Source organism: Symphodus melops (genome assembly GCF_947650265.1).
Source record: "Symphodus melops genome assembly, chromosome: 1".
NCBI classification, from domain to species: Eukaryota; Metazoa; Chordata; class Actinopteri; order Labriformes; family Labridae; genus Symphodus; species Symphodus melops.
The window spans coordinates 27,718,211-27,744,239 of NC_136691.1; the positions used below are offsets into that span (position 1 = coordinate 27,718,211).

The following is a 26,029-nucleotide window of genomic DNA, read 5'->3' on the forward strand; positions in this document are numbered from 1 at the left end:
TCCCCCATAAATCCAGAAAAAAAGAACCCGTAAAGAAAAATCAGCAGAGGAGCAAACGAATGATCATAAAACTGCAGGCGCTGTTGGCTCCGAGACGAAGGCCTGACTAAATGCACGTTTCATTTGGTTGAAGCTGGCAGACACTGACACGTAGAGGGAACGTTATGAAACCATTGACTCTTGCTGTGGTTACCTAAAGCGGAGGAAACTTCCAGCTTATGCACTTACTGTATATATCCACGGTCAACGAGTGTGCCTGAAATTGGAAGGAATGCTAAGATTAACCTGTGGCCATTTGGCTGCAAGCTTCCGCAGGATTTAGATCCTGAGCAGCAGCTCACACATACGAAAGCTTTAAGGAATGCACAGATATTGGAGACATATGAGTCAGGCCCTGGTTTAATGTGTAAGGCACTGTTGGATCGAGCATGACATCCAATAGTTGTACGATCTTGAATCTTTTCAGTTCTCATCTTAATGTAGTCCACAGTCACACATTAAAACAGAAGAAATATATTTTGTATTGGACCTTTGACCGCTAAGGTGAAATGTTCATGCATTTCCTACATGGTCTGACTGCAAAGAAAGTCTCAATTGTGTACTTTGAACCAGGATTATTATTATGAAGGTAACCAATGAGACAGCTAATATAATTAACATGTTATATGAGCGCTAGCTGTCTTTAAAAATGGCTTTTTCTTGCAACATGATGGTAGAAAAGACAATATCATGATGTACGTGCATCACTGCTTGACGCTCTGCAGATGATGATGCTTGTTGTAATCCATATATGAGATAAAGATCAAATTAGCCGATATCGATACCACATGCTAATACACACAGAAAGCATCGACGAGCTGATTAGTCGGTCAGGCTCTAGTGGATACTGTTATAAGCTCATTGAAGTCATGACTCTAATCAGCTGACAGAGAAGTTTTACTTTGAAATCTGAAAGGCGTCAGCACGCTTTACTTGATGCACGCACAGTACGAGTAGTAAATACTCACTTATAGACTCGAGCATTGTACTTCCTCTCCCCCGGGAAGCCAAACATGCCACAGATGACTCTGCTACTGAGCTGTGTCCACTCAGTGTTACAGATCTGCTTCCATTTACCGCCGTCCTTCACCTCCACGTAGCCCTCCGTTACGGGGATACGCTTACGATACGACGACAGGATGGCTCGTATGCGTACGTCTTCCACTTGAATATCGAGGTTCTGTGGAGTGAAAACAAAGAGAAATGTAAACAAGTAAAACTGCTTTAATGATCCCAGTGTTGCTTTCATGAGCAGCATACAACAGTTTGTACAATGATCATTCTAGAAACAGAACAGTAGCTTCACACCGGGGCGTATACAGAGTTTTCATTTTCAGACCTCTGCAACCAGATGGGATGTAAGCATGTGGTATGCATGCCGCCTTCCTGTGTTACATAACTGGCAGACTCTGCTCAATGCACTGCTTGTACATCTTCACCAACCATGATTAAAGTAGAAACCTTACATTTGAACCCAGGGAGTGTTCCTGGCTCTAAATCAAAAAGTGTCAATGTTTCAAAACGGTTTGTCAAACGATGAAGGCTAATCTTTTCAACGATGATAAGGAATAGTCTGACACTCCACTGTGCCTTTCTGTTTCTAAATATTATGATAGTCACACATTTAAAACATTTAAAACCGACCATCTCCTGAACCCTTCTGAAAAATATACAGAGACTAAAGGCCTGCTACAGAGCAGCTTCAAGCGGCAGCTACGTTTAATTTTGTGAGACATCTTTTGCTCAAACAGCTTTTTCTGTGATAACACTTCTTATGAATTGGAGCTAAACAATGAATGATTTTAAAAAGGTGCAAAATCTGTTCACTTTAACACTTTTAAGAGAGCCACCAGTTCAACAACAGACGTGTCCATCCATCAAATATTCCACTTTTCCCTTGTGGTGTCGCAGATGGCTTGGATTGGAATCAGTACCTTCATGTTGTGAGGAAAAAACGCTATCAACTGCGTCCCTGTGCAGCCCGCAATAGACCAGTACTCCTTTTTAACAGTTTAATCTTTATTTACACAAAAGCTCTTCTAGACTCTATCTATCTCTTCTAAACTCTATGACACTTAGAGTGAATAGATGTTTTGAGTTTGACTATGTACTTTGCATCCGTCTCTATCAAGTCAACCAGAAATAAGCACATACACAACACTATGAACACACAAGAGATCCAGACTAGTTACAAACTACGGCTTGGATCTTCAGCTGTATATTTGAGCCAGAGTATACCCCTGAAGAACAGCAGTGCAGAAAGGATACAGCTGATCGGGTGCATCTAAGCAACTGTAAAAACTTTGGGGCGACTGAGGATCAGTTGAAGAGTCGGTCTTATCTAAACAGTCTCAGTTCCTGTCCTCCCACTCTACATGTTGAATTGTACTTAGGCACAGCATTGTACCCCCCAATTGCTCCCGAGTGGTAATGAAAGCAGTGTGTAGTGCATTACTACTGAGGGATTCATCTTTCTGCCATCAATGTAGGAACATGTTTGTGAATGTGAAAGGGGCTGGATAAGAACAGTTCATTTACAGTGATCATTTGTTGGTATTGTTGTGCCTTTATCAGATAGGACAGATGAAGACAGACACGTTGGGAGAAGAAAGTGGGTGATGACATGTAGCAAAGGACTAAGGTTGGATGTGAATTATAAAATGCTGCATTAGACAACAATTAAGATTTTTTTAATTGTTAAAGGTTGCATAGTCTCCTTCTTTTTAACCAGTGTAACTAAGTCTCAGAGCTCCTCAAAACATGTGTGTGAAGTGTGTTGTTGTAAATCCACTCTGATCCTGTATTTGATCATGTCTATAAACCCCTCTATTTCAGCCCTGCTCAGAACAGGCTGTTTCTGTGTCTGTAGCTTTAAATATGTAAATGAGCGGTGTCTGACCACGCCCCCTCTCTGGAAGGGCTCGGGTGTACTCGCTGCTTTCTGGCTCTATGTCCTATTGTTTACGGTGAGAAGGCAGACTCAGAGGGCAGAACAAACACCTAGCTGTGGGAGTGTCACCCACCTGGGGGAGGGACTACTGCCCTTTGTGATGTCATGAAGGGAACATCTCCAACAGCCTGTTTGAGCACACATTTTCTGAAAAGTGGAGCAGGCTAAAGATGAAGAGGATGGACTTTTCTTTTAACTGGAGGGTTTATTAACAGACTAGAGACAGGTAAGTATTAAAGAAACACAGTAAAGTGTGTTTTCCATAATATCTGGCCTTTAACAGTTCCAGCTGCTACGCGTTTTAATTTGAAAAACTGTGTTTTAAGATACCCACTGACAGCTCTATTGACAAATGCATATCATGCATCTCTGTGACCATCCAGAGGAGGAATGTAGCAAACTCCAACACGAGTCACTGAACTTTCCATAACCGTGCTCGACAACAAAACAAGAATCTGTTGGACTGCTCTGACCTGAGGAATCTTGTTCATTTTATCCATGAACTGAATCAGTGCTCTGGTTTGCAGAAGGGCTGGATATCAATATTTGGGCACCCCCAGCTGCTCACTTCTGCTCGGACTTTGACTCAAACTGCTCAATATGTCAGCGCTCACTGCAGACCTCATCCATCTTCACATGCAGCCAACGTTACACAACAATGATCTACGCTGAATGGGGTCACTGGCATATTTAGTAAAGAATAGTTAAAATCGACAAACACATGGATGATGATTGTGTGTGTTTTCTCGTCAACATTGTGAGGCAGTCAGCTCATAATCCTTTGGGATTTCATGCTCAGATTAAATCAACATTTTCCTCTGCCGTAGACCAAACCACATTCTTGTGCTACGTGACAGTGAAGGCAGAGGGGGGGGGGGGGGGGGGGGGCTGGCCCACAGTCTGGCAAAGTGGGGGGATGGGGTGTGCAGACTTTTAAAGGCACTGTCATTTAAAGCAAAAAAAAACAAAAAAACCATAGCATCAAATAATCAGACTGAAGGGTTTTCTTAAATACCAATTTGCCTTCAGGGAAGGGCAGATCGCACGACCGTGAAAGGTACAAATTACAAGTCCTTTTTTTAGTCAGCTATCTGACCACATCTGGACATTCTGGTCAGAGGCAAAAAGGTTTCCATAGAGGTCACAATGAAGCTGTGCTCACACACGGACTTGAACATTTCAATAAAGTCTGAGATGATTCACACACGTCCCTCATAATCTGAAGTTCCCTCCGTCAAAGGAGAGGGATATCGCAGGGCTGAAAGGTAAAATCACGGGGGGAAAAGTGTGTCTGATTGCGTTCACATATTTAGTAGCTCAGCCATTAGATAGATAGATAGATAGATAGATAGATACTTTAATGATCCCGAGGGAAATTCAGGGCATCCAGTAGCAGTGGATGCCCTGAATTAAGCCTTTTTTTATTTCCTGTTTACAGTTCAGACGTTCCTCACGTGTTTTAGCAGTACTCTTGCACCACTTGCATGAATTTTAAATCCATTCAAATAATCCTGCCTATTAAAACTGATGTGTACAGTTTTGATGGAAACGTGACTCCAGAAAAGGAACACACGTGTGTCTTGTCTCAGCACACTCCGTGGACTTTTCCTGACTCTTTGCTCGGAGGAACAGCAGCACAGATGGGAAAGCCATTCATGGGATGTTTTTGTTTGAGGGGCCTCAATATGTTGCAACTCCGCTCTGATTCACTGAAGCTACTTCAAGCTTGTAACACACTTTTTTATCATAGCTCTTTTTTTCATTTAAGGCCCAGTTCCTCAATTTACAAGCTAAAACGCTCAATTTATTCTGTCTGAAACCCAAATTCATAAATTCACAGTACAGCCGTTGCAAAGCACAAAGACAGCAACAGCAGATCTGTTGAGTCTCGTCCAGCTCACAGAAAACATTCTGCGGTGCTGGAGGAATTTATTTAATGCCTCATAGTCACTGTGTATTTTGTAACACTGTGACTGTTGGCCAGCTGAGGGCAGAGGATAATCACGTCTGTTGGCTCTCACATTAAAGAGAGAGAGTGAAACAAACACAACAGCATGTTAAAGAAGATGCTAAAGCTCTCCTTGGAGGAGCTGATGGTTTCAAGTGAATTCTCAGAGCATTCGTGTTTTCAGGATTCACCTTTCCAAGTTCAAAGAGGGACTGACACTCAAAAAGTGGAGCCTGCCAATTGACTAGCTAGTCAATAATATTGTCTGATAATAGCATAAGTGACTATCGTATCGGCTGATTTCATCGCAGCTAGGCTCAGATATTACTAGATCTAACCACCAGTCAAATGGCATAGAGCCAGAAGCATACCGAATTCTTGGGTCCAATATCGATTGTGCTGATACTCATTGGCCGATATCTTTCTTGGCTCTCATTGGCCGATATCTTTCTTAGCTCTAATATGTTGTCTCCCACTCGTGGAAAAGATATACTGTATTATAAAGACAGGATGGTCAGACAACTAAAAAGTAATTTGCTCATGTCCCCTCTCTACTCTGGAGAGTGATCATGGTTGTTGTAATATATATAGCGCCCTCTACTGGTGAAAGAGATCTACTAGCGTAATACAATGAAACTCAAATGAAATTCAAATTGACTGGTTAATGAATCTTGTAATATCGGCACGTCTGTGATAAAATTAGTCGAATCTGATGATCACTTCATATGTTTATACTGTCAGATATTATTGGCTGGCCAATTAATCGGTCGCCCTCTAGAAAATAATCATGTTTAAGAACAAAAATGCTTTTTTATTCCTCAGAAATTATTCTATTTATGATCCATTTATTATGTAAATGGAAGTTAGTAACTCAAGCAACTTTAGGTTAAGTGGCTTGCCAAGGACACAGTGGAGATGTTACAGCAGGAGTGGGGGATTAAACCCCTGACCTTTCACCTGAGAGACATCTTAAGCTGTGCCTCTCTCTCTCCCAGTCTTCAGTTAATCAACCATCTTCACAGTTCAATCAGCTTCTTCATCCCATTAGCTTCTGACCACGCCTCCACCTCCACCAGTGTCTGGACTCCACAGGGGCAAGGATCCTGCTGCCACTCAGGGCAGCCATCTTGGATCAAGCAACAATTCTCTGACAATGAGTCAATATCACAAAACATTTATCTTTGAACTGAATGATCTGTAATGACTCTAACAGGATTATTAATCATTATTAATTATTAAAAAAAAGTCCCTCACATCGGCTCACTTTGTCCGTGTGAGCAGAGACAAGCTTGGCTTTAAACACAAAAGGGAACAGAGAGTGTGAATATCTGGATGAGCTGCTGCGGCTGGCTCACTCAAGGCAGGAAGCTTTTAAGAATGGTGACACTTGTCTCACATCTGTCAACACTTGATATCACTTTAGACTGGTGGAAAAAGTCCCCAAGCCCTACAGCTCTTCATCTGTATGTAGACACTGCTGACCTTCAGAGGAATCTTCACATGCAAATAAAAAGAGCAGACTACTTGATGGGCTTGCTTTATGTATGACCTTAATCCTTTATCGGGCAACTGACTACTTTCGTAATCTCGGTACATATTACATATGGTCACCCTTCTGCACCTCATTAAGGCTGAAAAGCATGTGATCCTCACTCAGCCAATCAGAGGAGATCACCCTATGTCACTGATCCTGCTGTTGTGGCATTTGAACCAAATATTATAACTTTGTCAATGTTTATTTTTCTAAATGTAATTAAAAAAGAAAAAGTGATTTTTTATTTTTAAATTACATTTAGAAAAATAAACATTGACAAAGATTTTTTTTTATTTTTTTTTTATTTTACAGAAACAGTGTTATGTCCCCCAATAACACTCTGAGGTTGAATTTTTGAATTTCAAAGTATTTCAATGACTGCCCTATAAAGGGTTCAGACAAAAGTAATTTACCCAAAACTATTCTCATCCTGGTTTTTTTAAACAAAGAGAGAGGAGGAGGACAAAATCTTCATGGGCTAAATAACTACACATCACTAAAAAGACAGCTTTGTAAAATCCCTGAGATAAATCAGTGTTTTTGCTCTCTGGACGCTGCACTGCATTAAATATGGGCGCTTCCAGTGCTAAAAAAGTCCTGAGTCAGCGTTCCTGAAGGTTTCCATTTTCAATGTTCTTTTCTATAATGTTGAAGAGGATAAGCCCACCTAGACTGCTGTGTTATATTACGAGGTTAAAAACAAGGGGGGACCGTGCTCAGGCCCAGTTCGTCCTGGAGCAGGGAAATGGAGATGCAAAACATGTGGGCCTAGTGTGAGTGAACCCTTTTCTTAACACTGTCTTGTACAGTAAGTAAGCAACCCTAAAGGCGGCAGGTCCATGGTGGATATGAAGAACTGTGTTGCCAGATCTCGTGAGACAAACAAGCAACCAGGTTTATGGAAATAAGCCCAAAACAAGTGACTTAGCTCTTGTAATAGATGATATATACACAGCCATGCACAAATCCAAATCCAGATTTTCACAAACATGTGAAGGCGACTTAATAACCATTTTGTGTCATTTTTTTGCTGTTATGCATTGAAGCATTTATTAAGTTGAAATGTAATCTACATTTTCCCTCCTCATCATCTCTGCTGTCAAACTGCAGTCAAAAAGTTTCTTCCCCTCCACTAACTTGGTAAATTATCACATGAATAAATGACCGCACTTTTTGCTGGGCATTGTCACTCTGTCAGGTGCAGCTTTGCGTGTGTGTGTGTGTGTGTGTGTGTGTGTGTGTGTGTGTGTGTGTGTGTGTGTGTGTGTGTGTGTGTGTGAGGGTGCCAGATTGGCGCCCGTGGTCACCAAATCAATGGAGTTGTAGACACTAGACAGATCCTGAGGCCTATACTACGAAGCAAGTTCAACATATCCAGGGTTATCTGGTTTAACAAACCCTGACATACGAGATGGTGATTATCACTCCTACGATGGCGGTTATCAACCTGATCTGTCAACCCAGGGTTACCAAGAGCACGTTCACGTAAAAGGGGCGGAGTTAGCGTCGTTTAACCCATCACAATCATCACCGCGTCTGCCGTCAGCAGATCGTCATATCTACAAACATTACATTTACAAAAACTAAAAACTACATTAACGATATAAATACATTAAGACAAACAGGCTGCAAAGAGACACAGCTGCAGGAAGAACAAAAAAAGTAGAATGTGTGAGTAAAAACTGCAGCTTATATTTGTCTCATCGTTAGTTCACCTTAGAACTGACTCTAATAAGTAGTTTCTTCTCTGATCTGAATGTGTTGCTCTGACTCTTTAAAGCGGAGAGAAGAACAGTTTGAGAAGTTAGATGTAAACTGCAGCTCTGACCGTCACAAACAGAGCAGGATGGAGAAATTAAACATTGATGAAAATACAATTCAAAGCCTCAAGAAAATATTCCTAATTGTTCATCTTCAACTAAAATGTTCCGGTGCTTTCTTCAGTCTCTGTTGAAGGATATCAGTGAAACATAATCAATAACTAAACGGACTGTAGTCTAATGTAAAATCATGCGGGACACATGAAGCGTCCTCCCCCCTCTCCATCAGCTCCACAATCTAAAGATCTGATTGGTCAGTGGGCGGAGCTTTTCAAAGTTTGATCTCTTATCTCCATCACAACCTGCTCCGGAGCAGGTTATGTGTGCAGCATAAGTTACAGTGGTAAAAAGTAATCGACCCTCGTAGGACTGAAAACCCAGAGTTAACCCTGAAGTGACCTCGCTAAGCTCAAATCCTGCTTCGTAGTATAGGCCACTGGAGAAGGACAAACTAAATATTGTGTTCGTGTTTCGCTTTATTGTGGAGAGCTGGGAGAGAATCAGGAGGAGTTCATACAGCGAGCAAAACAAACCTGAATAAACAACTAAACTTAAAAACAAACCTGAATAAACAACTACACTTAAAAACAACCTGAATAAACAACTACACTTAAAAACAACCTGAATGAACAACTACACTTCAAAACAACCTGAATAAACAACTACATTTAAAAACAACCTGAATAAACAATTACACTTAAAAACAACCTGAATAAACAACTACACTTTAGAAAACAACCTGAATAAACAACTACACTTAAAAACAACCTGAATAAACAACTACACTTAAAAACAACCTGAATAAACAACTACACTTAAAAACAACCTGAATAAACAACTACACTTAAAAACAACCTGAATAAACTACTACACTTAAAAACAACCTGAATAAACAACTACACTTAAAAACAACCTGAATAAACAACTACACTTTAGAAAACAACCTGAATAAACAACTACACTTAAAAACAACCTGAATAAACAACTACACTTAAAAAAACCCGAATAAACAACTACCCTTAAAAACAACATGAATAAACAACTACACTTTAGAAAACAACCTGAATAAACAACTACACTTAAAAACAACCTGAATAAACAACTACACTTAAAAACAACCTGAATAAACAACTACAATTAAAAACAACCTGAATAAACACCTACACTTTAGAAAACAACCTGAATAAACAACTACACTTAAAAACAACCTGAATAAACAACTACACTTAAAAACAACCTGAATAAACAACTACACTTAAAAACAACCTGAATAAACAACTACACTTTAGAAAACAACCTGAATAAACAACTACACTTAAAAACAACCTGAATAAACAACTACACTTAAAAACAACCTGAATAAACAACTACACTTTAGAAAACAACCTGAATAAACAACTACACTTAAAAACAACCTGAATAAACAACTACAATTAAAAACAACCTGAATAAACAACTACACTTAAAAACAACCTGAATAAACAACTACACTTTAGAAAACAACCTGAATAAACAACTATACTTAAAAACAACCTGAATAAACAACTACACTTTAGAAAACAACCTGAATAAACAACTACACTTAAAAACAACCTGAATAAACAACTACAATTTAAAACAACCTGAATAAACCACTACACTTAAAAGCAAACCTGAATAAACAACTACACTTAAAAACAACCTGAATAAACAACTACACTTAAAAACAACCTGAATAAACAACTACACTTAAAAACAACCTGAATGAACAACTACACTTAAAAACAACCTGAATAAACAACTACAATTAAAAACAACCTGAATAAACAACTACACTTTAGAAAACAACCTGAATAAACAACTACACTTAAAAACAACCTGAATAAACAACTACACTTAAAAACAACCTGAATAAACAACTACACTTAAAAACAACCTGAATAAACAACTACAATTAAAAACAACCTGAATAAACAACTACACTTAAAAACAACCTGAATAAACAACTACACTTAAAAACAACCTGAATAAACAACTACACTTAAAAACAACCTGAATAAACAACTACACTTAAAAACAACCTGAATAAACAACTACACTTTAGAAAACAACCTGAATAAACAACTACACTTAAAAACAACCTGAATAAACAACTACAATTAAAAACAACCTGAATAAACCACTACACTTAAAAGCAAACCTGAATAAACAACTACACTTAAAAACAACCTGAATAAACAACTACACTTTAGAAAACAACCTGAATAAACAACTACACTTTAGAAAACAACCTGAATAAACAACTACACTTAAAAACAACCTGAATAAACAACTACACTTAAAAACAACCTGAATAAACAACTACAATTAAAAACAACCTGAATAAACAACTACACTTAAAAACAACCTGAATAAACAACTACACTTTAGAAAACAACCTGAATAAACAACTACACTTAAAAACAACCTGAATAAACAACTACACTTAAAAAAACCCGAATAAACAACTACCCTTAAAAACAACATGAATAAACAACTACACTTTAGAAAACAACCTGAATAAACAACTACACTTAAAAACAACCTGAATAAACAACTACACTTAAAAACAACCTGAATAAACAACTACACTTAAAAACAACCTGAATAAACAACTACACTTAAAAACAACCTGAATAAACAACTACAATTAAAAACAACCTGAATAAACACCTACACTTTAGAAAACAACCTGAATAAACAACTACACTTAAAAACAACCTGAATAAACAACTACACTTAAAAACAACCTGAATAAACAACTACACTTAAAAACAACCTGAATAAACAACTACACTTTAGAAAACAACCTGAATAAACAACTACACTTAAAAACAACCTGAATAAACAACTACACTTAAAAACAACCTGAATAAACAACTACACTTAAAAACAACCTGAATAAACAACTACACTTAAAAACAACCTGAATGAACAACTACACTTAAAAACAACCTGAATAAACAACTACAATTAAAAACAACCTGAATAAACAACTACACTTTAGAAAACAACCTGAATAAACAACTACAATTAAAAACAACCTGAATAAACAACTACACTTTAGAAAACAACCTGAATAAACAACAACACTTAAAAACAACCTGAATAAACAACTACACTTTAGAAAACAACCTGAATAAACAACTACACTTAAAAACAACCTGAATGAACAACTGCACTTTAGAAAACAACCTGAATAAACAACTACACTTAAAAACAACCTGAATAAACAACTACACTTAAAAACAACCTGAATGAACAACTACACTTAAAAACAACCTGAATAAACAACTACACTTAAAAACAACCTGAATGAACAACTACACTTAAAAACAACCTGAATAAACAACTACAATTAAAAACAACCTGAATAAACAACTACACTTAAAAACAACCTGAATAAACAACTACACTTAAAAACAACCTGAATGAACAACTACAATTTAGAAAACAACCTGAATTAAAACCGCAAGCGGTGATGAAGGGACCGAAGCACCCCACGCATGTCGGCGCGTGTCGCGACCGCGAGAGTGCGACCGCGGGAGTGCAGCCGCGACACGTGGCCAAGCAGCAGACCTTACAGTCATCGAAGGTTAAAAAATTGGAGTGTGCCGAGACATCAAAGTTTGATGGTACGCCGTGGCCACGCCCTTTGACGAAATAAAGTGCGGAGCACAACGAGAGATCTTCAACAAGTCTAGAACACACTAAGATTGAGTTTGTGATGATCGGATAAACGCTTTTGGAGGAGGTCGTTCAAATAGCTAACCTGTCAAACGCAAATTTGAACCATTAAAAAAAATATATGGCGGACTTCCTGTTGGGTTTTGACCATGGGTGTAAGAGGACTTTATGTAGCTCCTGACATGCCCAATGAGCATAAAAAATCTCATGCATGTAGGACAAAGAAACCTCTATGGGGAGGCAGTTTTTAAGATTTCATGGGGGCGCCACTGAGTCATGTAGCCACGCCCACTTTTCATACCAACATGTCTAGTTTTATTTTTCCACTGGGATCATGTGTGTGATGTTTGATGAATGTATGACTATATTAAGACCCCTAACAAACTACTTCCTGTTTGTGACGAACAACGCGTCCGTATGACCACGTCCTTTGAGGAAATAACGTGCAGAGCACAACGAGAGATCTTCAACATGTCGAGAACACACTGACATTCTCATTGTGTCAATTGGATAATTGCTTTTGGAGGAGTTCGTTCAAATAGCTAACCTGTGAAACGCGAATTTTCGCCATTGAAAAAAAATATGGCGGACTTCCTGTTTGGTTTTGACTATGGGTGTAAGAGGATCTTATGTAGCGCCTGTCATGCCCAATGAGCATAAAAAATCTCATGCATGTAGGACAAAGAAACCTCTATGGGGAGGCCATTTTTAAGATTTCATGGGGGCGCCACTGAGTCATTTAGCCACGCCCACTTACTATAACAACATGACAAGTTTAACTTTTCCCCAGGGATCATGTGTCTGATGTTTGGTGACTCTACACCTTTATTAAGCACTGTAACAAACTACTTCCTGTTTGTGACAAACAACGCGTATGTACGACCACACCCTTTAACGAAATAACGTGCAGAGCACAACGAGAGATCTTCAACATGTCAAGATCACACTGACATTGTCATCGTGTCAATCGGATAATTGCTTTTGGAGGAGTTCGTTCAAATAGCTAACCTGTGAAACGCGAATTTTCGCCATTAAAAAAAAATATGGCGGACTTCCTGTTTAGTATTGACTATGGGTGTGAGAGGATTTTTTGTAGGTCCTGACATTATGAACGTACCAAAAAATTGTCATGCATGTAAAAGAAAAAAACCTCTATGGGGAGGCCTTTCAGAAAGGTAAAATATGGGTGCGCCGAGACATCAATGTTTGATGGTACGCCATGGCCACGCCCTTAAACGAAATAACGTGCAGAGCACAACGAGAGATCTTCAACATGTCTGGAATACACTGACACTGAGTTTACGATGATCGGATAAACGCTGTTGTAGGAGTTTGTTCAAATAGCTAACCTGTGAAAGAGGAATTTAAGCAGTTTTTATTGCATTCAAAAAAATATGGCGGACTTCCTGTTTGGTTATGACCATGGGTGTAAGAGGATTTTATGTAGCTCCTGACATGCCCAATGAGCATAAAAAATCTCATGCATGTAGGACAAAGAAACCTCTATGGGGAGGCAGTTTTTAAGATTTCATGGGGGCGCCACTGAGTCATGTAGCCACGCCCACTTTTCATACCAACATGTCTAGTTTTATTTTTCCACTGGGATCATGTGTGTGATGTCTGGTGAGTCTTGGCCTATATTAAGGCCCAAAACAAACTACTTCCTGTTTGTGACGAACAACGCGTCCTTATGACCACGCCCTTTGAGGAAATAACGTGCAGAGCACAACGAGAGATCTTCAACATGTCGAGAACACACTGACATTCTCATTGTGTCAATTGGATAATTGCTTTTGGAGGAGTTCGTTCAAATAGCTAACCTGTGAAACGCGAATTTTCGCCATTGAAAAAAAATATGGCGGACTTCCTGTTTGGTTTTGACTATGGGTGTAAGAGGATCTTATGTAGCGCCTGTCATGCCCAATGAGCATAAAAAATCTCATGCATGTAGGACAAAGAAACCTCTATGGGGAGGCCATTTTTAAGATTTCATGGGGGCGCCACTGAGTCATTTAGCCACGCCCACTTACTATAACAACATGACAAGTTTAACTTTTCCCCAGGGATCATGTGTCTGATGTTTGGTGACTCTACACCTTTATTAAGCACTGTAACAAACTACTTCCTGTTTGTGACAAACAACGCGTATGTACGACCACACCCTTTAACGAAATAACGTGCAGAGCACAACGAGAGATCTTCAACATGTCAAGATCACACTGACATTGTCATCGTGTCAATCGGATAATTGCTTTTGGAGGAGTTCGTTCAAATAGCTAACCTGTGAAACGCGAATTTTCGCCATTAAAAAAAAATATGGCGGACTTCCTGTTTAGTATTGACTATGGGTGTGAGAGGATTTTTTGTAGGTCCTGACATTATGAACGTACCAAAAAATTGTCATGCATGTAAAAGAAAAAAACCTCTATGGGGAGGCCTTTCAGAAAGGTAAAATATGGGTGCGCCGAGACATCAATGTTTGATGGTACGCCATGGCCACGCCCTTAAACGAAATAACGTGCAGAGCACAACGAGAGATCTTCAACATGTCTGGAATACACTGACACTGAGTTTACGATGATCGGATAAACGCTGTTGTAGGAGTTTGTTCAAATAGCTAACCTGTGAAAGAGGAATTTAAGCAGTTTTTATTGCATTCAAAAAAATATGGCGGACTTCCTGTTTGGTTATGACCATGGGTGTAAGAGGATTTTATGTAGCTCCTGACATGCCCAATGAGCATAAAAAAAATTGTGTATGTAGGACAAAAAAACCTCAATGGGGAGGCCTTTTTGAAAATCTCAAGGGGGCGCCACTGAGTCATTTAGCCACGCCCACTTTTTGTGCCAACATGTCTAGTTTCATTTGTCCACTGGGATCATGTGTGTGATGTTTGATGAATGTATGACTATATTAAGACCCCTAACAAACTACTTCCTGTTTGTGACGAACAACGCGTCCGTATGACCACGTCCTTTGAGGAAATAACGTGCGGAGCACAACGAGAGATCTTCAACATGTCAAGAACAAGCAGATACTTAATTTGCGTCCATCGAAAAAACACTTTTGGAGGAGTTCGTTCAAATAGCTAACCTGTGAAACGCAAGTTTTCGTCATTGAAAAAAAAAATGGCGGACTTCCTGTTTGGCTTTGACTATGGGCGTAAGAGGATTTTATGTGAGATCTCGCATGCTTAATGTGTATAAAAATGTTCATGCACGTACGACGAAAAAACGTCAATGGGGAGGCCCTTTTGAAAATTTGAAGGGGGCGCCACTGAGTCATCTTGCGAAAAAAATGTACGAAATGACGAGAATATCAAATTTTTCGCCATACCCGATGATGTTGGAGATTTTGATGAGTTTTCATTCACGTTCAAGTCGTCAAAAGTGGCTCCAAAGATGAGGAAGAAAAAAGAAAACAAAAATAATCATTTGAAAAACAATAGGGTCCTTCGCACTGGTCAGTGCTTCGGTCCCTAATAAACAACTACACTTAAAAACAACCTGAATAAACAACTACACTTAAAAACAACCTGAATAAACAACTACACTTAAAAACAACCTGAATGAACAACTACACTTAAAAACAACCTGAATAAACAACTACAATTAAAAACAACCTGAATAAACAACTACACTTTAGAAAACAACCTGAATAAACAACTACACTTAAAAACAACCTGAATAAACAACTACACTTAGAAACAACCTGAATGAACAACTACACTTTAGAAAACAACCTGAATAAACAACTACAATTAAAAACAACCTGAATAAACAACTACACTTTAGAAAACAACCTGAATAAACAACTACACTTAAAAACAACCTGAATAAACAACTACACTTTAGAAAACAACCTGAATAAACAACTACACTTAAAAACAACCTGAATGAACAACTACACTTTAGAAAACAACCTGAATAAACAACTACACTTAAAAACAACCTGAATAAACAACTACACTTAAAAACAACCTGAATGAACAACTACACTTAAAAACAACCTGAATAAACAACTACACTTAAAAACAACCTGAATGAACAACTACACTTAAAAACAACCTGAATAAACAACTAAAATTAAAAACAACCTGAATAAACAACTACACTTTAGAAAACAACCTGAATAAACAACTACACTTAAAAACAACCTGAATAAACAACTACACTTAAAAACAACCTGAATGAACAACTACAATTTAGAAAACAACCTGAATAAACAACTACACTTAAAAACAACCTGAATAAACAACTACACTTAAAAACAACCTGAATAAACAACTACACTTAAAAACAACCTGAATAAACAACTACAATTAAAAACAACCTGAATAAACAACTACAATTAAAAACAACCTGAATAAACAACTAGACTTTAGAAAACAACCTGAATAAACAACTACAATTAAAAACAACCTGAATAAACAACTACACTTAAAAACAACCTGAATAAACAACTACACTTAAAAACAACCTGAATAAACAACTACACTTAAAAACAACCTGAATAAACAACTACACTTTAGAAAACAACCTGAATAAACAGCTACACTTAAAAACAACCTGAATAAACAACTACAATTAAAAACAACCTGAATAAACAACTACACTTAAAAGCAAACCTGAATAAACAACTACACTTAAAAGCAAACCTGAATAAACAACTACACTTAAAAACAACCTGAATAAACAACTACACTTAAAAGCAAACCTGAATAAACAACTACACTTAAAAACAACCTGAATAAACAACTACACTTTAGAAAACAACCTGAATAAACAACTACACTTTAGAAAACAACCTGAATAAACAACTACACTTCAGAAAACAACCTGAATAAACAACTACACTTTAGAAAACAACCTGAATAAACAACTACACATAAAAACAACCTGAATAAACAACTACAATTAAAAACAACCTGAATAAACCACTACACTTAAAAGCAAACCTGAAAAAACAACTACACTTAAAAACAACCTGAATAAACAACTACACTTAAAAACAACCTGAATAAACAACTACACTTAAAAACAACCTGAATAAACAACTACACTTTAGAAAACAACCTGAATAAACAGCTACACTTAAAAACAACCTGAATAAACAACTACAATTAAAAACAACCTGAATAAACAACTACACTTAAAAGCAAACCTGAATAAACAACTACACTTAAAAGCAAACCTGAATAAACAACTACACTTAAAAACAACCTGAATAAACAACTACACTTAAAAGCAAACCTGAATAAACAACTACACTTAAAAACAACCTGAATGAACAACTACACTTAAAAACAACCTGAATAAACAACTACAATTAAAAACAACCTGAATAAACAACTACACTTTAGAAAACAACCTGAATAAACAACTACACTTAAAAACAACCTGAATAAACAACTACACTTAAAAACAACCTGAATGAACAACTACACTTTAGAAAACAACCTGAATAAACAACTACACTTAAAAACAACCTGAATAAACAACTACACTTAAAAACAACCTGAATGAACAACTACACTTAAAAACAACCTGAATAAACAACTACAATTAAAAACAACCTGAATAAACAACTAGACTTTAGAAAACAACCTGAATAAACAACTACAATTAAAAACAACCTGAATAAACAACTACACTTAAAAACAACCTGAATGAACAACTACACTTAAAAACAACCTGAATAAACAACTACACTTAAAAACAACCTGAATAAACAACTACACTTAAAAACAACCTGAATAAACAACTACACTTTAGAAAACAACCTGAATAAACAACTACACTTTAGAAAACAACCTGAATAAACAACTACACTTAAAAACAACCTGAATGAACAACTACACTTTAGAAAACAACCTGAATAAACAACTACACTTAAAAACAACCTGAATAAACAACTACACTTAAAAACAACCTGAATGAACAACTACACTTAAAAACAACCTGAATAAACAACTACAATTAAAAACAACCTGAATAAACAACTAGACTTTAGAAAACAACCTGAATAAACAACTACAATTAAAAACAACCTGAATAAACAACTACACTTAAAAACAACCTGAATAAACAACTACACTTAAAAACAACCTGAATAAACAACTACACTTAAAAACAACCTGAATAAACAACTACACTTTAGAAAACAACCTGAATAAACAACTACACTTAAAAACAACCTGAATAAACAACTACAATTAAAAACAACCTGAATAAACAACTACACTTAAAAGCAAACCTGAATAAACAACTACACTTAAAAACAACCTGAATAAACAACTACACTTAAAAGCAAACCTGAATAAACAACTACACTTAAAAACAACCTGAATAAACAACTACACTTAAAAAAAACCTGAATAAACAACTACACTTAAAAACAACATGAATAAACAACTACACTTTAGAAAACAACCTGAATAAACAACTACACTTAAAAACAACCTGAATAAACAACTACACTTAAAAACAACCCGAATAAACAACTACACTTAAAAACAACCTGAATAAACAACTACACTTAAAAACAACCTGAATAAACAACTACACTTAAAAACAACATGAATAAACAACTACACTTAAAAACAACCTGAATAAACAACTACACTTAAAAACAACCTGAATAAACAACTACACTTTAGAAAACAACCTGAATAAACAACTACACTTAAAAACAACCTGAATAAACAACTACACTTAAAAACAACCTGAATAAACAACTAAACTTAAAAACAACCTGGATAAATAACTACACTTAAAAGCAAACCTGAATAAACAACTACACTTAAAAACAACCTGAATAAACAACTACACTTAAAAGCAAACCTGAATAAACAACTACACTTTAGAAAACAACCTGAATAAACAACTACACTTTAGAAAACAACCTGAATAAACAACTACACTTAAAAACAACCTGAATAAACAACTACACTTAAAAACAACCTGAATGAACAACTACACTTAAAAACAACCTGAATGAACAACTACACTTAAAAACAACCTGAATAAACAACTACAATTAAAAACAACCTGAATAAACAACTACACTTTAGAAAACAACCTGAATAAACAACTACACTTAAAAACAACCTGAATAAACAACTACACTTAAAAACAACCTGAATAAACAACTACACTTTAGAAAACAACCTGAATAAACAGCTACACTTAAAAGCAAACCTGAATAAACAACTACACTTAAAAGCAAACCTGAATAAACAACTACACTTAAAAACAACCTGAATAAACAACTACACTTAAAAGCAAACCTGAATAAACAACTACACTTAAAAACAACCTGAATGAACAACTACACTTAAAAACAACCTGAATAAACAACTACAATTAAAAACAACCTGAATAAACAACTACACTTTAGAAAACAACCTGAATAAACAACTACACTTAAAAACAACCTGAATAAACAACTACACTTAAAAACAACCTGAATGAACAACTACACTTTAGAAAACAACCTGAATAAACAACTACACTTAAAAACAACCTGAATAAACAACTACACTTAAAAACAACCTGAATAAACAACTACACTTTAGAAAACAACCTGAATAAACAGCTACACTTAAAAGCAAACCTGAATAAACAACTACACTTAAAAGCAAACCTGAATAAACAACTACACTTAAAAACAACCTGAATAAACAACTACACTTAAAAGCAAACCTGAATAAACAACTACACTTAAAAACAACCTGAATGAACAACTACACTTAAAAACAACCTGAATAAACAACTACAATTAAAAACAACCTGAATAAACAACTACACTTTAGAAAACAACCTGAATAAACAACTACACTTAAAAACAACCTGAATAAACAACTACACTTAAAAACAACCTGAATGAACAACTACACTTTAGAAAACAACCTGAATAAACAACTACACTTAAAAACAACCTGAATAAACAACTACACTTAAAAACAACCTGAATGAACAACTACACTTAAAAACAACCTGAATAAACAACTACAATTAAAAACAACCTGAATAAACAACTAGACTTTAGAAAACAACCTGAATAAACAACTACAATTAAAAACAACCTGAATAAACAACTACACTTAAAAACAACCTGAATAAACAACTACACTTAAAAACAACCTGAATAAACAACTACACTTAAAAACAACCTGAATAAACAACTACACTTAAAAACAACCTGAATAAACAACTACACTTTAGAAAACAACCTGAATAAACAACTACACTTTAGAAAACAACCTGAATAAACAACTACACTTTAGAAAACAACCTGAATAAACAACTACACTTAAAAACAACCTGAATGAACAACTACACTTTAGAAAACAACCTGAATAAACAACTACACTTAAAAACAACCTGAATAAACAACTACACTTAAAAACAACCTGAATAAACAACTACACTTAAAAACAACCTGAATGAACAACTACACTTAAAAACAACCTGAATAAACAACTACAATTAAAAACAACCTGAATAAACAACTAGACTTTAGAAAACAACCTGAATAAACAACTACAATTAAAAACAACCTGAATAAACAACTACACTTAAAAACAACCTGAATAAACAACTACACTTAAAAACAACCTGAATAAACAACTACACTTAAAAACAACCTGAATGAACAACTACACTTAAAAACAACCTGAATAAACAACTACACTTAAAAACAACCTGAATAAACAACTACACTTAAAAACAACCTGAATAAACAACTACACTTAAAAACAACCTGAATAAACAACTACACTTAAAAACAACCTGAATAAACAACTACACTTAAAAACAACCTGAATAAACAACTACACTTTAGAAAACAACCTGAATAAACAACTACACTTAAAAACAACCTGAATAAACAACTACAATTAAAAACAACCTGAATAAACAACTACACTTAAAAGCAAACCTGAATAAACAACTACACTTAAAAACAACCTGAATAAACAACTACACTTAAAAGCAAACCTGAATAAACAACTACACTTAAAAACAACCTGAATAAACAACTACACTTTAGAAAACAACCTGAATAAACAACTACACTTTAGAAAACAACCTGAATAAACAACTACACTTAAAAACAACCTGAATAAACAACTACACTTAAAAAAACCTGAATAAACAACTACACTTAAAAACAACATGAATAAACAACTACACTTTAGAAAACAACCTGAATAAACAACTACACTTAAAAACAACCTGAATAAACAACTACACTTAAAAACAACCCGAATAAACAACTACACTTAAAAACAACCTGAATAAACAACTACACTTAAAAACAACCTGAATAAACAACTACACTTAAAAACAACATGAATAAACAACTACACTTAAAAACAACCTGAATAAACAACTACACTTAAAAACAACCTGAATAAACAACTACACTTTAGAAAACAACCTGAATAAACAACTACACTTAAAAACAACCTGAATAAACAACTACACTTAAAAACAACCTGAATAAACAACTACACTTAAAAACAACCTGAATAAACAACTACACTTTAGAAAACAACCTGAATAAACAACTACACTTAAAAACAACCTGAATAAACAACTACAATTAAAAACAACCTGAATAAACAACTACACTTAAAAGCAAACCTGAATAAACAACTACACTTAAAAACAACCTGAATAAACAACTACACTTAAAAGCAAACCTGAATAAACAACTACACTTAAAAACAACCTGAATAAACAACTACACTTTAGAAAACAACCTGAATAAACAACTACACTTTAGAAAACAACCTGAATAAACAACTACACTTAAAAACAACCTGAATAAACAACTACACTTAAAAAAACCTGAATAAACAACTACACTTAAAAACAACATGAATAAACAACTACACTTTAGAAAACAACCTGAATAAACAACTACACTTAAAAACAACCTGAATAAACAACTACACTTAAAAACAACCCGAATAAACAACTACACTTAAAAACAACCTGAATAAACAACTACACTTAAAAACAACCTGAATAAACAACTACACTTAAAAACAACATGAATAAACAACTACACTTAAAAACAACCTGAATAAACAACTACACTTAAAAACAACCTGAATAAACAACTACACTTTAGAAAACAACCTGAATAAACAACTACACTTAAAAACAACCTGAATAAACAACTACACTTAAAAACAACCTGAATAAACAACTACACTTAAAAACAACCTGGATAAACAACTACACTTAAAAGCAAACCTGAATAAACAACTACACTTAAAAACAACCTGAATAAACAACTACACTTAAAAGCAAACCTGAATAAACAACTACACTTAAAAACAACCTGAATAAACAACTACACTTTAGAAAACAACCTGAATAAACAACTACACTTTAGAAAACAACCTGAATAAACAACTACAATTAAAAACAACCTGAATAAACAACTACACTTAAAAACAACCTGAATAAACAACTACACTTAAAAACAACCTGAATAAACAACTACACTTAAAAACAACCTGAATAAACAACTACACTTAAAAACAACCTGAATAAACAACTACACTTAAAAACAACCTGAATAAACAACTACACTTTAGAAAACAACCTGAATAAACAACTACACTTAAAAACAACCTGAATAAACAACTACAATTAAAAACAACCTGAATAAACAACTACACTTAAAAGCAAACCTGAATAAACAACTACACTTAAAAACAACCTGAATAAACAACTACACTTAAAAGCAAACCTGAATAAACAACTACACTTAAAAACAACCTGAATAAACAACTACACTTTAGAAAACAACCTGAATAAACAACTACACTTTAGAAAACAACCTGAATAAACAACTACACTTAAAAACAACCTGAATAAACAACTACACTTAAAAAAACCTGAATAAACAACTACACTTAAAAACAACATGAATAAACAACTACACTTTAGAAAACAACCTGAATAAACAACTACACTTAAAAACAACCTGAATAAACAACTACACTTAAAAACAACCCGAATAAACAACTACACTTAAAAACAACCTGAATAAACAACTACACTTAAAAACAACCTGAATAAACAACTACACTTAAAAACAACATGAATAAACAACTACACTTAAAAACAACCTGAATAAACAACTACACTTAAAAACAACCTGAATAAACAACTACACTTTAGAAAACAACCTGAATAAACAACTACACTTAAAAACAACCTGAATAAACAACTACACTTAAAAACAACCTGAATAAACAACTACACTTAAAAACAACCTGGATAAACAACTACACTTAAAAGCAAACCTGAATAAACAACTACACTTAAAAACAACCTGAATAAACAACTACACTTAAAAGCAAACCTGAATAAACAACTACACTTAAAAACAACCTGAATAAACAACTACACTTTAGAAAACAACCTGAATAAACAACTACACTTTAGAAAACAACCTGAATAAACAACTACACTTTAGAAAACAACCTGAATAAACAACTACACTTAAAAACAACCTGAATAAACAACTACACTTAAAAAAAACCTGAATAAACAACTACACTTAAAAACAACATGAATAAACAACTACACTTTAGAAAACAACCTGAATAAACAACTACACTTAAAAACAACCTGAATAAACAACTACACTTAAAAACAACCTGAATAAACAACTACACTTTAGAAAACAACCTGAATAAACAACTACACTTTAGAAAACAACCTGAATAAACAACTACACTTAAAAACAACCTGAATAAACAACTACACTTAAAAAAAACCTGAATAAACAACTACACTTAAAAACAACATGAATAAACAACTACACTTTAGAAAACAACCTGAATAAACAACTACACTTAAAAACAACATGAATAAACAACTACACTTAAAAACAACCTGAATAAACAACTACACTTAAAAACAACCTGAATAAACAACTACACTTTAGAAAACAACCTGAATAAACAACTACACTTAAAAGCAAACCTGAATAAACAACTACACTTAAAAACAACCTGAATAAACAACTACACTTTAGAAAACAACCTGAATAAACAACTACACTTTAGAAAACAACCTGAATAAACAACTACACTTTAGAAAACTACCTGAATAAACAACTACACTTAAAAACAACCTGAATAAACAACTACACTTAAGAAAAACCTGAATAAACAACTACACTTAAAAACAACATGAATAAACAACTACACTTTAGAAAACAACCTGAATAAACAACTACACTTAAAAACAACCTGAATAAACAACTACACTTAAAAACAACCTGAATAAACAACTACACTTAAAAACAACCTGAATAAACAACTACACTTAAAAACAACCTGAATAAACAACTACACTTAAAAACAACCTGAATAAACTACAATTAAAAACAACCTGAATAAACAACTACACTTTAGAAAACAACCTGAATAAACAACTACACTTAAAAACAACCTGAATAAACAACTACACTTAAAAACAACCTGAATAAACAACTACAATTAAAAACAACCTGAATAAACAACTACAATTAAAAACAACCTGAATAAACAACTACACTTAAAAACAACCTGAATAAACAACTACACTTAAAAACAACCTGAATAAACAACTACACTTTAGAAAACAACCTGAATAAACAACTACAATTAAAAACAACCTGAATAAACAACTACACTTAAAAGCAAACCTGAATAAACAAGTACAATTAAAAACAACCTGAATAAACAACTACACTTTAGAAAACAACCCGAATAAACAACTACACTTTAGAAAACTACCTGAATAAACAACTACACTTAAAAACAACCTGAATAAACAACTACACTTAAAAACAGCCTGAATAAACAACTACACTTAAAAACAACCTGAATAAACAACTACACTCAAAAACAACCTGAATAAACAACTACACTTTAGAAAACAACCTGAATAAACAACTACACTTTAGAAAACAACCTGAATAAACAACTACACTTAAAAACAACCTGAATAAACAACTACACTAAAAAACAACCTGAATAAACAACTACACTTAAAAACAACCTGAATAAACAACTACACTTTAGAAAACAACCTGAATAAACAACTACACTTAAAAACAACCTGAATAAACAACTACACTTAAAAACAACCTGAATAAACAACTACACTTTAGAAAACAACCTGAATAAACAACTACACTTTAGAAAACAACCTGAATAAACAACTACACTTAAAAACAACCTGAATAAACAACTACACTAAAAAACAACCTGAATAAACAACTACACTTAAAAACAACCTGAATAAACAACTACACTTAAAAACAACCTGAATAAACAACTACACTTAAAAACAACCTGAATAAACAACTACACTTTAGAAAACAACCTGAATAAACAACTACACTTAAAAACAACCTGAATAAACAACTACACTTAAAAACAACCTGAATAAACAACTACACTTAAAAACAACCTGAATAAACAACTACACTTTAGAAAACAACCTGAATAAACAACTACACTTAAAAACAACCTGAATAAACAACTACACTTAAAAACAACCTGAATAAACAACTACACTTAAAAACAACCTGAATAAACAACTACACTTAAAAACAACCTGAATAAACAACTACACTTTAGAAAACAACCTGAATAAACAACTACACTTAAAAACAACCTGAATAAACAACTACACTTAAAAACAACCTGAATAAACAACTACACTTAAAAACAACCTGAATAAACAACTACACTTAAAAACAACCTGAATAAACAACTACACTTTAGAAAACAACCTGAATAAACAACTACACTTAAAAACAACCTGAATAAACAACTACACTTTAGAAAACAACCTGAATAAACAACTACAATTAAAAACAACCTGAATAAACAACTACACTTAAAAGCAAACCTGAATAAACAACTACAATTAAAAACAACCTGAATAAACAACTACACTTTAGAAAACAACCTGAATAAACAACTACACTTTAGAAAACTACCTGAATAAACA

General features: G+C 34.6%; 1 protein-coding gene across 2 annotated transcripts in view; it reads right to left on the reverse strand.

Annotated features, from left to right (window-relative positions):
• The window catches only part of loxl2b (lysyl oxidase-like 2b), a 95,493-nt gene that overhangs the window by 21,691 nt on the left and 47,773 nt on the right, over positions 1-26,029 (reverse strand). For both annotated transcript variants that reach the window (XM_079353558.1, XM_079353557.1), the window contains exon 4: positions 1,008-1,219. In XM_079353558.1, coding sequence (XP_079209684.1) covers positions 1,008-1,219 — 212 coding nt within the window. The remainder of the gene's footprint in view (positions 1-1,007; positions 1,220-26,029) is intronic.